Source organism: Humulus lupulus, chromosome 1 (genome assembly GCF_963169125.1).
Source record: "Humulus lupulus chromosome 1, drHumLupu1.1, whole genome shotgun sequence".
Taxonomy (NCBI): Eukaryota; Viridiplantae; Streptophyta; class Magnoliopsida; order Rosales; family Cannabaceae; genus Humulus; species Humulus lupulus.
The window spans coordinates 163,496,360-163,512,606 of record NC_084793.1 but is presented as its reverse complement, the minus strand read 5'-3'; the positions used below and the strand labels follow the sequence as shown (position 1 = coordinate 163,512,606).

General features: G+C 37.4%; 1 protein-coding gene across 8 annotated transcripts in view; it reads left to right on the top strand.

The window, feature by feature from the left end:
- The first annotated feature begins 5,426 nt into the window (after positions 1–5,426).
- The window catches only part of LOC133799970 (ent-kaurene synthase TSP4, chloroplastic), a 28,676-nt gene continuing 17,855 nt past the window's right edge, over positions 5,427–16,247 (top strand). The window contains exons 1-12 of one of the 8 annotated variants that reach the window (XM_062237962.1): positions 5,503–5,536; positions 5,682–5,749; positions 6,324–6,412; positions 6,591–6,643; positions 6,740–7,022; positions 7,101–7,281; positions 8,110–8,327; positions 8,406–8,526; positions 8,681–8,778; positions 8,858–9,081; positions 9,187–9,299; positions 9,394–9,492. In XM_062237962.1, the coding sequence (XP_062093946.1) occupies positions 6,361–6,412; positions 6,591–6,643; positions 6,740–7,022; positions 7,101–7,281; positions 8,110–8,327; positions 8,406–8,526; positions 8,681–8,778; positions 8,858–9,081; positions 9,187–9,299; positions 9,394–9,492 (1,442 nt within the window). In that variant the 5' untranslated portion in view covers positions 5,503–5,536; positions 5,682–5,749; positions 6,324–6,360. Of the gene's footprint in view, positions 5,449–5,502; positions 5,537–5,558; positions 5,750–5,777; positions 5,885–5,931; positions 6,091–6,116; positions 6,161–6,323; positions 6,413–6,590; positions 6,644–6,739; positions 7,023–7,100; positions 7,282–8,109; positions 8,328–8,405; positions 8,527–8,680; positions 8,779–8,857; positions 9,082–9,186; positions 9,300–9,393; positions 9,493–16,247 lie in introns of those variants that run through there. The other 7 variants (XM_062237953.1, XM_062237983.1, XM_062237971.1 and 4 more) reach the window with 7 other exon arrangements.

Sequence of the window (16,247 nt, the reverse complement as noted above, 5' to 3'; positions counted from 1 at the left end):
ATATAAGGTTTCAGTGATAAAACTTATCATGGTATCAAGAGCGAGAAACGATCGGAGGGAATATTAAACAATTTTTTTTTTTTTACAGATCCGGCACCATAAGAGGTTATGACTGAGAAGACTGGTGACAACAGTGGTAAAGGCGAGAAGCAAGTCGACTTGAATTTTTTTCTGGGCTCCAGTGACAATCCAGTAACATGATTACACCAATCCAATTACTTGGTTCCGATTATGATGAATGGGCAAGGGCCATTCGAACCTCGTTACAAGCAAAGAGAAAATACGGTTTTGTGGAAGGGAAAGTAGCAAAACCAACAACACCTGAGAAACTGGAAGATTGGACCGCAGTCCATTCGATGCTCGTAGCATGGTTACTCAACACGATTGAGCCCTCACTGCGTTCTACTCTTTCTTATTACGATGATGCGCAATCCTTGTGGACTCATCTCAAGCAGCGTTTCTGTGTTGTGAATGGGACTCATATATGTCAATTAAAGGGATCTCTGGGAGAATGCAAGCAAGGAAAGGATGAAGAGGTCTCGGTCTACTTTGGCCGTCTATCTCATATCTGGGATGAACTTGTGACTTATATCAAAAAGCCAACGTGCACATGTTGAGGATGTACGTGTGATATCAACAAACAAGTGACTGATTTGCTTGCCGAAGACTACCTACATCATTTTCTTATTGGTCTAGATGGAGCTTATACAACGATTCGCTCCAATTTGCTTTCTCAAGATCCACTACCCAACATCGATTAATCATACCAACGAATTATACAAGATGAACGGCTGCTGCAGGGAGATTCTTCCACTCATCAGAACCGTGACAATATCATGGCTTTTCGAGTTACACCCGATGCGCGAGGTAAATCTAAAATTGCAGATAATTATGACAAATTCTGTACTCACTGCAACAGAGAACGCCATGACGAAAACTCTTGTTTTCAGCTTCATGGGTTCCCTGAGTGGTGGGGAGATCGTCCTCGGGGTGGACGCGGACCGGGTCGTGGCGGCGCAACGGCAGGAAGAGGGGCAGGCCATTCTAGTGGGCGTGGCAGGGGCACCCACAACGCACTTGTGCGCACGAATAAAGTAGCAGCGGGTACCAGTAGCAGCGGTGCTAAGGGTGTGCAATATCATGCTCCACCAAACTCGATTGAGGCAGCAGGTATCTCAGGCCTTACTCCGGGACAGTGGAAACAAATTCTTGATGCTTTAACCGTTTCCAAAACCAAGGATCGTCTTCATGGTAAGCATGGCATTTCTTGGATTATAGACATAGGAGCATCACACCATGTCACAGGGAATTTCAATTGTCTGAATCATGCGAATTTTTTTTACAAATATACCAGTGGGATTGCCGGATGGGAAAGATGCAATTGCTACAATGGAGGGCCATGTGATCTTAGATGGTGGATTGCGGCTCGATCATGTCTTATTTGTGCCTCAATTAACCTGCAACTTAATTTCTGTCACACAACTTATTAATGACTCTAATTGTATCGTTCAATTTACAAATACATTGTGTGTAATACAGGACCGGACAACGAGGAAGTTGATTGGAGCGGGTGAATGGACTGATGGACTTTACTTTTTCCGGGGTGTTTCGAAGCTGCGTGCATTGGCGGTGGAAGGGGTTTCGTCAATGGATTTGTGGCATAAACGTTTGGGCCATCCATCAGACAAGGTGTTAAAGTTCCTCCCTATAGTAAGTTCATTTGGTAGAAGCACAAATAAAAGAACTTGTGATGTTTGTCCACGTGCTAAGCAGCATAGGAATAACTTTCCTTTAAGTGAGAATACTGCAAGTAGTTTGTTTGAATTGGTTCATTGTGATTTGTGGGGATCTTATCGAACTCCTTCCTCATGTGGGGCACAATATTACTTGACAATTGTTGATGATTATTCACGTACAGTTTGGGTTTATCGATTATGCAATAAAACAGAGATTGAGACTATGTTTATGAATTTTGTGGCATTTGTTGATAGACAATTTGATAAGAAAATAAAGAGAGTTCGTAGTGACAATTGCACTGAATTTAATTGTCTACGTGATTATTTTTTAAAACAAAGGATTGTTTTTGAGACATCATGTGTAGGTACTCCACAACAAAATGGGAGAGTTGAAAGAAAACATCAACATATTATGAATGTCGCACGAGCACTTCGATTTCAGGGTCATTTACCAATGCAATTTTGGGGAGAATGTGTGTTGGCAGCATGCTATTTAATTAATCGTACTCCATCTAGTGTGCTTAATTATATGACACCTTATGAAAAATTATTTGGTAAAGTCCCTAAATTTGATAACATGAAAATTTTTGGTTGCTTATGTTATGCCCATAATCAACGTCGCAACGGGGATAAATTTGCTAGTAGAAGTCAAAAGTGTATCTTTGTGGGATATCCCTATGGCAAAAAGGGATGGAAATTATATGATTTGAACTCAAGAGAATACTTTGTCTCTAGAGATATGAAATTTTATGAGCATGAATTTCCTTTTTCTGCGCAACATGACCCCACTCATTCTTCTTCTCCCATTGAGTATACGGCTGATGATATTGATACATCCCATGAAGGTGGGGTTGTATCTGCGACCTTGCAAGGAGATGAGCATACAGAACTCCAGGGGGGGTTGCATGGTGTAAGTGTGAGTGGTGTGGATGGTGAGGCAACCACCACCCACGACATGGATGGGGGTGATGTTGTGGAGCCAGATGATGATGTGGAGCCAGGGGAGCCAGAGGTGGCTCATGCAATGGAGGACAATGTGGAACCAGAAATGGGAAGAGGGATGAGAAACAAGATTCCATCGAGCCGCTACAAGGATTTTGTCACCCATACAATTCAAAAAGTAAAGTCATCAGAAAATTCATCTACCCAACAACATGCCTCAGGTACTCCTTATCCTATTACTTACTTTGTATCTTCTGAACGTTTTTCTCCTCGACATCAAAATTTTGTTGCAGCTATGACAGCAGCAAAAGAACCTAAAAGTTTTAAGGAAGCTATCAAAGATTCTGGTTGGCGTGATGCTATGAGAAATGAGATACGCGCCTTGGAAGAGAATGAGACATGGGTTATGGAGAAACTGCCGCCCGGGAAGAAAGCACTTGGAAGTAAATGGGTCTACAAAATCAAACATCATTCTGATGGGAGCATCGAACGGTTGAAAGAAAGACTTGTTATATTTGGACATCATCAAGTAGAAGGAATCGATTATGATGAAACTTTTGCCCCGATGGCATAAATGGTGACTATCCGTATCTTCTTAGCAGTGGTGGCAATTAAAAAGTGGGACGTACATCAAATGGATGTACACAATGCTTTTCTCCATGGTGACTTGGATGAAGAAGTGTATATGAAGGTTCCTCCTGGTTTTAAAAACGCTGACCCAAATTTGGTTTGCAGATTGAAGAAGTCATTGTACGGCTTAAAACAAGCTCCTCATTGTTGGTTTGCTAAGTTAGCTATGGCATTAAAGCGATATGGATTTGTTCAATCCTATTCAGATTACTCACTCTTTACATTACGCAGGGGAGCAATACAGATCAATGTGCTAGTCTATGTGGATGACTTAATTATTTCAGGGAATGATAGTACCGGCCTAAAACTCTTTAAAGCTTACTTAAGTTCATGCTTTCATATGAAGGATTTGGGAATCTTAAAATATTTTTTAGGGTTGGAGGTCGCCCATAATCCAGAGGGGATTTATCTATGCCAGTGAAAATATGCGTTGGAAATCATTGAAGAAACAAGCTTATTAGGCGCCAAGCCTGCAGATTTTCCAATGGAACAACATCATAAGCTAGCATTGGCTTCTGGTATGCCTCTTCATGATCCGGAACCCTATCGAAGACTTCTAGGACGATTGATTTATTTGTCTGTGACTAGACCTGATCTTGCTTATTCTATGCATATTTTGTCTCAGTTTATGCAACAACCTCGTGAAGAACATTGGGAGGCAGCCTTAAGGGTTGTTCGATATTTGAAGAAACATCCGGGACAAGGTATTCTCCTTCGGTCTGATAGTAAATTGACCCTAGAGGGATGGTGTGATTCGGATTGGGCGAGTTGCCCACTTACGCGTCGTTCTTTGACTGGATGGTTGGTATTCATTGGTCATTCTCCTGTATCTTGGAAAACTAAGAAACAACACACCGTATCTCATTCTTCTGCCGAGGCTGAGTATCGCTCTATGGCAGCAACTACATGTGAATTAAAATGGCTCAAACAATTACTTGGTGATTTGGGAGTTAATCATTCCCAAGGGATGCGATTATATTGTGACAGTCAATCTGCATTACATATCGCTCAAAATCCAGTATTTCATGAACGAACGAAGCATATCGAAGCAGATTGTCATTTTGTTCGTGATGCGGTGACGGAAGGAACTATTTGTCCCTTATATGTTCCTACAATGGTACAACTAGCGGATGTTTTTACAAAGGCCTTGGGCAAAGCACAATTTGACTTCCTCCTTTGCAAGTTAGGCATTCACGATCTTCATGCTCCAACTTGAGGGGGGGTATTGAGACCATTGAGTTGTTGTGTAACAGTTCCTAATATTTAGGGAATATAATATCATTAAAGTTTGTAACAGTTCCTTATATTGTAACAATTGTAACAGTTCTTTATATTTAGGTGATATATTAATTGTGTAGGTGCGGGAAGACCGCTGGGCTAGTTTGTAATAGTATCAGATCATAACGTATATATATATATACTGATGGATATATGAAAGAAGAGAAGAGAGATATACGAGTTATGAGAAATATAAGGTTTTAGCGATAAAACTTATCAATATCTTATTTCAATGGGGGAATGACCCTTATTTATACTGATAAATAAGTCCTAAGAAAATCGAGTAACTACTCTGAATACAATAAAAAATTAATGCTGATATTTTACTTTAAGTAACCTAGTGATTGTTCACTATTATAGACATGCATATATAAATATATTTATAACAAGAATATATTTTTTATTCTGCCATTTTTAATGATATATATATTTTTGACAAAAATAGATAATAAAATATTTAGAATATATGTTTTGATTCATTTATAGGTGGCATGTGCCAAAAGTCTTTACTAGTAAGTAGGTCAATGAATGCTCTCAATCAGATAGAGCTTTTCAAAATAAAAAAGAAATCATGGGATGGATGATTTTATTTTAAATAACAGATCTAATTTTACAAAAAAAAAGTGTAATTATAAAATAATAACATTTATTAAAAAATATAGGGTGAATTTTAATTTGGGGTGCAGAAATAAATCTTTGAATGTAAATATACGTTCTCTTATAAGAGTAATATGAGGATATATTATGGAGTTGCCTAAAAAACAATTGCTTACAATACAAAGGAAGTGCTACTGTGTGTGTAGGTGTAGAGTGAAGTATGATCTGGCCAAAAATGGGTGGCCCCACCATAGATTCTCCATATGTATGTATTGAGTATATATGCCTGTCTGTTTGTCTGTCCTTGTCACACAAACTGTAACAGACCCAGACCTTTATCATTGATTTCTTGGGTAATGCATACATCATTTTTCTTGCGTTTCTTAGTTGATTAATGTTTCCTTATGGATGACAATCTGTATGAACTATGATGAATTTTGTTTTAAATTGGCTATCTAATTCTAGTTGAAAATAAAAACTACGCATGACCCTTTGTAGTGAGTAGGCTAATAGAGAAAAAGAGCATACCGCAAGAGAGGGTCGCTGCTCCTCTCACTCTTAAGGTGGTAAGTCTCAAAATCCAGTTCCTTTTCTCCATTTCTACCTTTTCTTCATATGAAATAACTCACTCTTGGAACCCCCTTTTCCTTTGAATATCCGAATATATAGCCTGATCAGTTTTTTTGTGAGGATTTCATTCAGTAAGTTTATATTATTATTATTGCTTCTTGTTTGTTTCACATATTAGGTGGTTGATATATTCCTTTAATTCTTGTTTGACGAATGAATTTGCACTGTTCGAGAAAATGCCACAATCGGAATTTGCTTTCTTGGATAGTTATGATTGGCCTTTTGTAGAGACTGTCTTTACTGTTTCGCATAAATATTTGAATTACTGGGTACACAGGTACTTAAAGACCCCACCACACTCTTTTACGTTTTTTCAGGTGCTCCTTTTTTTTTTTATGATTCTTGAGGTAATTATTGATTATCATAGGAAAATCTGCTGCTGGTGATTCATTTATTTGTTTATGCTGTGAACTATTTTTTTTTTCGTCTCATAAGGGAGAGTATTCTGTGGATTGATAAACTCTAATTAGCCTCTTGCTTTAATTATTTTCACTTTCTTATATCAAATAGTGACTGCAACACTCCCTTTGCCCATTCCGAGACAATCATGTCTCGTTCATTGCATTCCAATTTCAGGTGTTCCACTTCTTCCTCATCAGGTATAATTCTCTCTCTCTCTCTCTCTGCGCTAAAAACACACACTGAGCCAGAGCTTAATCAGATTATTGATTTATTGATTAATGCATATTTATTTTCAACTGAATCTCCGTTTTGACATTCACATGTTGGAATTGAGTTATTCAATCTTGTCTTGAACTGGGAATCTTTTATCAACAGCTTCTCCGATACCAAGATTAAATGAAGCAAATAAAAGCAATACTGCTGTTTTGGTACGATTACCTGCATGTTCCTAATCTCCTGTATATATTATAATATATATAAATATTTATAAAGATGTTGAACATTATGAATTTGATTTTAAGCAGAAGTTTGAGGAGACCAAAGAAAGAATAAAAAAGATGTTTAATAAAGTTGAACTCTCTGTTTCCTCATACGACACTGCCTGGGTAGCAATGGTCCCTTCAAATTCTGGGCAGCACCCTTTCTTTCCTCAATGTGTAAATTGGTTACTGGAGAATCAGCACTCTGACGGTTCATGGGGTCTTCCTCATTGTCATCCCTTGCTTATGAAAGATGCTCTTTTATCTACTTTAAGTAGTGTTCTTGCAATGAAGCGATGGAATGTTGGCGAAAAACAAATAGACAAGGGTATTCTTGATTTTTTTGTTTTTTAATAAAATCTTATTTATGTAAAGTTGAATGAAAAGTGTTGTTCTCTTGTTTCAGGCCTGTATTTCATAGAGGAAAATCTAGCTTCAGCCATTGATGAGAAGCAATATTCACCTATTGGATTTGACGTAATATTTCCTATGATGATTGATTATGCCAAAAATTTGGATCTGAATATTTCTCTTGAGCCATCCAATTATGTTGACCTAATTCATAACAGAGAGATGTCACTTAAAAGGTTCTTTCTCTTTTTCATCTTTCTGTAGTCATTTGATTCTAAATTTTCTTGTTTATACCACTCTGATTCAACAACTGAAAGTGAAATAATCAAGGTCATGACTGACAAATTACTGAGAAATGAATGACATAAAAGCATCAATTTGAACAATTAGCGCGAAAGTATTCTAAGGAATTTGCCATTTGTGAATCTGACTAAATTTGTCTATTTTTGGAAGGCAAAGGCTTGCTCAACATTTGATATTCTTACAGTAGAAGACACTTGGTTAATACGTAATTTCATATTGATCGTTTTCTTCACCGCCATGAGTTGTCTCACACCAGAGTCTTGTAAACCTAGTATATCTTAGACCTTCCTCCTTGATTGCAGTAAAAATAAACAAAGAATAAAAAGGTTGCTCAAAACTCATTTAGAGTACTTCAGAAACAAGTATTGGACATGAAAATGTTGCTATGCACATCATTTTTAAAGAAAATCACAGCTCAAAAAGTGCTTTAACCTAAGAATCAGGTTCTTAAACCAACTAATGGCATTATTAGTTCTATCTTTCTCTTTTGTAGTCGCTGTTATGTTATTGTCTTCTTTTCTTTATCATTAATTGTATTGACGAGGTACAGTTTTAGTTCTTATTTGTTTTTACCGTGAATATAAAGTATAATCAACCCAGATCTTTATTGTTTTAGTTGGTCCAGTTGGTTTTATCAAAAGAGCTAACTGTTTTTAATGAAGGGTAAAAAAAATGAATTTCGCTTTTGAAATGATTAGATACATATGCAATATGATGTGATTAAGACTATCCTAACTAAACTATCTTTACTCCATTCATAGAGCCTCAGAAAGTTACTCAGAGGGACATGAAGCGTACTTAGTGTACATCTCAGAAGGTCTTGGAAAGCCATTGGATTGTGAAAGGGTCATGAAGTACCAAAGGAAAAATGGTTCTCTGTTTAATTCACCATCCACCACTGCTGTTGCTTTTACCCACTTTGGGAATGCTGACTGTCTTAAGTATCTCTGCTCTGTTGTAGACAAGTTTGGAAGTGCAGGTTCCTCAATCTTAGCTTTTGTGTGGTTTACTTGGTTTAGATTAACATTGTGCTCATGTTTTTTTTTTTTTTTTGCAGTTCCAACGGTATATCCTCTAGATATTTATGCTCATCTCTCAATGGTGGACAATCTCCAAAGGTTGGGGATAGAACGATATTTCAAAGACGAAATCAGAAGTGTACTGGATGAAACATACAAGTAAATGTCCTTTATGTTCATGCAAACAATAGTCATAGGTTATTGGTATTTGATTTGATTAAGTATTTTTTTTTTCTTTTTTACCCCTTCCAATTTGTTTTTAAGAGAACATAAGTTGTAAAACTTTTGAGACATGACATTAGCCAGTGAACAGATATTGGCTGCAAGGAGATGAGTGTGTTCTCTTAGATGCCTCCACCTGTGCAATGGCATTTCGTTTATTGCGTGTTAACGGATATGATGTATCTTCAGGTGCTTACAATTTAGGAGACCTTTTGTTTATTTAATCTTTCTCAGAATTCATGCTTAATAAATTTATACTGTTATACAGATCCATTAATTCAATTTTCAGAAGATTATATATTCAATTACCTTGGAAATCATACGAAGGACATAGATGCTGTCTTGGAAATATTTAGGGCCTCCGAGATCATCATCCATCCAGATGAATCAATCTTGGAGAAGCAAAACTTCTGGACAAGCCATTTTTTAAAGCAAGAATTATTCAGCATGTCAACCAGGGAAAATAAACTCAATAAAAATATTGGCAAAGTGGTAGTTTCCTAAGATGAATCTCTTTTACAGATTCGCTGGTGATTTTTGCTGAATCAAAAAGTAAATACCGGAAAGCATAATATGTTTTTTTTCTCTTTATTTCAGGTAAGTGAAGCTCTTAAGATTCCTTTCTATGCAAACTTGGAACGACTAGCAAGTAGAAGAGCCATAGAGTACTATGACACTGATAGTATGAGGATTCTGAAAACTTCATATTGGTGATTTTTTTATTAGCTCCATTCTCATCTTCACTTCCTCTTTTTGGACGAATTTCGACCACATTTTATTATATATGGTGAATCTTTGTTTCAGTTCCTTAAATGTTCGCAACAAGGATTTCCTAATGTTAGCAGTGGAAGACTTCAACATGTGCCAGTCAATACATCGTGAAGAACTCAAACATCTCTCTAGGTGTGTTTTGTTATCTTATATCATAATATGATGATTAACCTTTTTGTGGAATTTTTCCAATAATGACCCGATAAGTTGATGCCTATGCAAAAAAAATTGGCCAACTGAAACAATTAGAGATTCTTAGGTGATGTTTGATTGGGGCTAATGGAATGGAATGGAATGTAAAAGAATCAATTTTCATTCCATTCCTTTGTTTGGTTGCATTTTAGAGTATTGTAATGTTATTCCAATGGAATAGTTTTTGCACCATTTTGGTGTAATGACTATTCCATTTTCTAATGGAAGGAAATACCATTCCAAGATTGAAAAAAAGTTAATAATTTTTTTATTCATATTATTTTTTATTCCATTCCTATTCTTTTCCCATTCCAATTTCTATTATTCTATTTTCATTCTCCAACCAAACGACACTTAATTTAAAACAATTAGAGATGAGTAATTTATTAAACATAAAAACGTTTGTGACGCAATATGCTTACCGAAATATAAATAAACTGGAATTTGAATGTGCATAAAAGTAATTACCAAAGTCTAAATTGATGAGAAAATATTTTAGAAAAAAAAGGCTAGGAAAGTTAATAGGATTAGTTTGTAAAAGTTCGATGCACTGAAAATAAATTTCAGAGCAAAAAACAAATTTCTAGGAATTGAAATAGAACTTGAAATGTAAACAAACAGGACCAACATTAAAAAAATAAAATAAAAAATAAAGAAAAAAACAACAACAACTAGATTGACCTGCAGGAAATAAAGATTGCTTGAAATATAACTGAAAATCAGTTTAAATTAACTGGAAAATACAATAAAAGTAAAGTGCAATATTTTAAATAACACGATAATGTAAGTAAGATTTATAAATAATAGGGTAGTTTTTCAATCGTGTTCCTTTCTAGACTGTTCGTTTTCATATATCAACTAGAAAATCAATGGGGCTGCATATTGACTAGTGTTGTATCGTGTTTCCTCCAAGTTATATTACTCTTCTAAGACACTTATTATCAATTTAAGCACAAAGTGAATTCTTTGGTACTTGGCTCTTTTCTTTTGGATATAATAAAATGATGACTTCTTTTTTCCCGCCCTTTCCAAATAATTGTCCTGTTTCTTTTATTGTTGGTAACTTTGTTTATGCTTTCTGATTGTCATTTAAATAAGGAATTTAGAGTAGAACATTAAGTCTTCCTCTTATGAGACCCTTTTGGATAGGGAGTATCACTGCAGAGATTCTTTTTATCCTACTCTCTATACTTCGTGTAACAGTGAATTTACAGGCTTTTAGGGGGTTGAGTTGTGATCCTATTTAAGATATGATGCAAGAATGGTTGGTAAGACCTTTTGAGAAAAACGAGATTAAAGAGATGGTGTTTAAATGTGAAGGAAACAAAGCCTTAAAATCAGATGGGTTTACTGTAAAAACTGTTTCAAATCTTTTGCGAGAAACTCAAAGAGGATGTTGGGAAGGTGTTTGAGGAATTCCAGATGGTATCATCATCAACGTTTCTACCAACGAAACTGTAGAAATACTTGAGATTGGTAGAAAACTGATATATTATTCTACGGAATATGATACAAATATATAGGCAATACAAAATATTCTATCATAATTACATAATCAAATATATTTCAAAAGATGGAAACTAAACATTCAGACATAAAATACATATATGATTCCCTATCTGTCAATACTCTTCCTCAAGTTTGACTATAGATGTTGATGAGTCCAAGTTTGTTTATAAGGAAATCAAATCTTTCAAATATTCCCTTGGTAAGAATATCTTAAAGTTGTTTGTTTGTGTGTACGTATCTAAATTTTGATAACACCTTCATCAATTTCTCCTAAATAAAGTGACGATCCACTTCCACATATTTTGTTCTGTCATGATGTATTGAGTTATAAGCAATACTAATTGTAGGCTGGTTGTCACAGTAAAGTTGAACAAGAGCTTCATATTCAATCATTAACTCCTCCAATAGTCTCTTTAGCCAAATTGCTTCACACACTCCATGGGCCATGACTATATTCTGCTATTGCCCTACTTCTTGCAACAATAATTTGTTTCTTACTTTTCCATGTTACCAAGTTACCCTACAATAAAGTACAATAACCAGAAGTAGACTTTCTATCATCAATCGATCCAGCTCAGTCTGCATCTGTGAATACTTCAACCTTCCATTCAGGAGCTTTCTTGAAGAATAACCCTTTGCCTGGTGTTTGCTTTAAATACCCTAGCATTCGATACACAACATTGAGGTGACCTTGGCGAGGGTCATGCATATATTGACTTACTAGACTCACAGCAAATGCAATGTCGAGTCTAGTGTGTGAGAGATAAATGAGCTTTCCAACTAACCACTAATATCTCCTCTTGTCAACTGGATCTCCCTTGAACATTCGTGCTTTGTCTCCAAGTACGATTGGAGTTTCGCAAGGTTTACTACCTAGCATTCCGATTTCTTTTAGGATATCAAGAATGTACTACCTTTGTGATACAAAAATACCCCTTTTACTCCTAGCATATTCCATACCCAAGAAGTATCTCAGTATTCCAAGTTCCTTGACTTCAAACTCTTTTGTCAACAATTCTTTAATCAAATTCATCTCTTTAGTATTATTACCGGTGATGATTATATCATTAACATACAAAATCAGGATAGTTATTTCCCATTTTTCTGAGTGTTTAATGAACAGAGTGTGGTCTGTTTGGCCTGTGAGTATCCAAGACCTTTGATAACTTTTAGAAATCGATTGAAGCATGCTCGAGGAGATTGTTTCAGGCCATAAAGTGACTTATTGAGTTTTGCAGACAATCTTGGTACTGGGAGTCTCTTCAAATCCTGACGATTGAATCATATTGTACAAAATGGTGAATGAATTGTGTATTTTATTCATGTAAATAACATGTATTTATACAATATTAGAGAAACTAAACTAGGAAAGTAGAAGAGAAATTAAGAAACTAAAATAATTACAAATGACCATAATTTCTAGCTAATTTACAACTAATATATTCTAACACTCCCCCTCAAGCTGGAGCATAAATATTAATCATGTCCAGCTTGTTACAAAGATAATCAACCTGCACCCCATTCAAAGCTTTTGTGAAAATGTCCCTTAATTGTTCTTCAGTGTTCACATATCCAGTAGAGATCAAGCTTTGTTAAATTTTCTCACGAACAAAATGACAATCAATCTCAATGTGCTTAGTTCGCTCATGGAACACGAGATTTGAGGCAATATGAAGAGCAACTTGATTATCACACCACAATTTTGCTGATATCGAAATCTTAAATCCTACTTCAGTCAAAAACTGATATATTTACATTATCTCACACACAAATTGTGCCATAGCCCTATATTTTGATTTTGCACCGGATCTAGACACAATATTTTGCTTCTTACTCTTCCAAGAGACCAAATTGCCCCCAACAAAGACACAATAACCCGAAGTGGATTTTCTATCTTCCTTAGAACCTGCCCAATCTGCATCTGAGAATAACTCAATCTGAGTGTGCCCATGATCCGTGTAAACAATACCTCGTCCTAGTGCTCCTTTCAAGTAACACAAAATTTGCTCTAACGCTGTCCAATGATGAATTGTTGGAGATGACATGAACTGACTGACAACACTAATTGAGAATGCAATGTCTAGATGAGTCACATTAAGATAATTCAACTTTCCAACTAACCTGCGATATTTCTCAAGGTCTTCAAATGGTTCCCCATCACTTGTAAGGTGCGCAGCAAGATTCATTGGAGTACTACTAGGTTTTGCTCCCAATTTTCCCATCTCAGTCAACAAATCAAGTATATACTTTCTTTGAGATAGAAAAATACCTTGTTTACTCCGAGTGACTTCAACTCCCAAAAAATACTTGAGCACCCCCAAATCCTTCGTGTGAAACTAGGTATGAATGAAAGATTTAAGGGATGAGATTCCTCTAGCATCATTTCCAGTAATAACAATGTCATCCACATACACAACTAACAAAATGATACCGGCAGTTGATCTTTTATAGAACACATAATGGTCTGACTTACTTTTCAACATACCGAATTCCTCAACAGCCTAACTAAATTTACCAACCCAAGCACGAGGACTTTGTTTCAAACCATATGAAGATTTTCGAAGATGACAGACTCACCCTGACACCCCCTGAGCAACAAACCCAGGAAGTTGCTCCATATGAACCTCTTCCTGAAGATCTCCGTGAAGAAAAGCATTTTTGATATCGAGCTGATGGAAAGGCCAATGATGAGTAGCGACCATGGAAATAAATAGCCGAACAGTTGTAAGTTTAGCAACAGGAGAAAAAGTATCACAATAGTCCACTCCATAGGTTTGAGCATAACCCTTAGCAACAAGACGGACTTTTAATCAAGCAATTGTTCCATCTGGATTGACTTTCATCGTGAATATCCATTTGCACCCTATGGTCCGTTTTCCTGAAGGTAAATCAACCAAGTACCAAGTACCATTCGCATCTAAGGCATTCATATCTTCTATCATTGCATCGTGCCAACCAGGATGAGATATGGCTTTACAAACAGTTTTAGGAATCAAGATAGAATAAGGAAAAGCAATAAAGGAGCAAGAAGAAGAGGACAAATGATTATAAGAAACAAAAGAAGAAATAAGATAAGTGCATTGGCGTTTACCTTTACGTAGTGCAATGGGAAAATCATTGCTTGGGTCCAGATCTGAGGATGGAGAAGCAGGTGTAGGACATGAAACGGAAGGTAGATGCCTGGAGTACACTTTAATAGGTGGCGGAGGCATGTCAGGAGCTGTGACTGAGGCAGGTGGAGGAACAGGAGACTCATCAGAATATGTGTCAGGGGCAGAAGATGTGATAGAATATACCAACAAATCATCATCCTCCCCCTGACGACTAGGAGTAGATGAAGACGAAAAATAGGGTGTGTTTTCCACGAAAGTAACATCAATAGAAACAAGATATTTGTTAAGATCAGGACAATAACACCTATACCCTTTCTGAAGACGGGAATAACCAAGAAAAATGACTTAGGATCTAATTTGGTGACATGTGGACAAACATCTTGAGCAAAACAAACACTGCCAAATATCCGAGGAGCAACTGGAAACAATGACTTGCCAGGAAAAATAATGTTGCTCCAACGATTGGATATAGACTAGAACATCATCAAAAAATACCAACACAAACTTCCTCGAGAATTCTCTAAATACTTCATTCATCAACCCTTGGAACGCGGCTGGAGCGTTGGTGAGGCCAAAAGGCATGACCAGAAACTCATAATGGCCCTCATGTGTTCGGAAGGCTGTTTTTTCGACATCCCTTGCAACCACCCGAATTTGGTGATATCCTGACTTCAAATCCAGCTTGGAATACACTTGAGCACCATGTAGCTCATCCAATAACTCATCTATTACCGGAATAGGGAACTTATTCGCCAGGGTCTCCTTAATGAGTGCCCTATAATCCACACAAAATCTCCAACTACCATCCTTCTTCCTAACCAATAACACTGGGCTAGAAAAAGGGCTAGAGCTAGGCCGAATGATCCTTGCTTGCAACATTTCCACCACTAATTTCTCTGTCTCGTCTTTTTGAACTTGGGCATATCGATAAGGACGCACTGAGATGGGCCCGCTCCCTCTCGTAGGTTGATGGTGTGCTCTCGGATTTGGCTTGGTGGTAACCCCGATGGTATAGAAAATACTGAATCAAACTTGTGCAAACCATCCGCGAGTCCGCGACTACTGTTGGAATAGTGCCCGCATCCCCTACTTCCTCAGCCTGGAGGTTGGCCAAAACCCCACACCCTCATGTTCCACAGTGTGTATCATTGCCTTAAGGGATATTGGGGATTTACAAAGGCTTGGGTCGCCCTGTAAAGTCACCCATACCCCTGCCATCTCAAATTTCATCACCATAGTTCTCCAATTTACTTGCATATTTCCTAAAGTCTCCAACCATTTAATACCCAGAATTACATCGGCTCCCCCTAGTTCCAGGGGCAAAAAATCTGTGACTACCTGCAAGGCTCCTAAATCCAATTCCACCTGAGCACAAATTTCTTCTGTCCTTACTTTCCTACCCATACCCAATAGAATTCCATAACAAGTCATAGGAGTAATAGGGATACCCGTTGCTGTAACCACATCCATAGAGATGAAATTATGTGTAGCTCCGCTGTCGATCAACACCGTAACCGGTTGCTGTCCAATCTGCCCAGCCAACTTCATAGTGTGAGCTGAAGAAATACCGACCAACGAGTTTAACGAGAGTGTTGCGAGAGTCTCCTCCATGCCCATTGCCTCCTCGGAATCGGGTGTCAAAGGTGGTGAGTCCGCCAAAGATGGAGTGTCTTCTTCGTCCATGGTTAGCATGACTTGTAAGCATTTCTGCTCACACTCATGCCCACGGTGGAACTTTTTGTCCATTTAAAGCATACTCTAGTTTTTTTGTCTTGGTACTCGGCCTCCGACAAGCGTTTGAAAGCTGGTGGCCTACTCGCTTTTCCAAAGTTGGAAGACGGGGTCATCGTTGCCTGGGTGATTGAAGCTAGAGAAGGAGGAATCGGCTTGGCAAAGAGAGGGTTCACCACTGCTCGGGGAGGAGCAATTGGGCTGAAAACTAGTTGGGTAGAACCCAGTTTTGGTGCCTGGCCCGTTGTGAATAAATGGTGGCCCTCTTCAATTCTTTGGGCCGTCTCCATAATTTGGGCTAGGCCTGTGGGCTGGAGTATGTGTAGGACCCCTTTGATATCT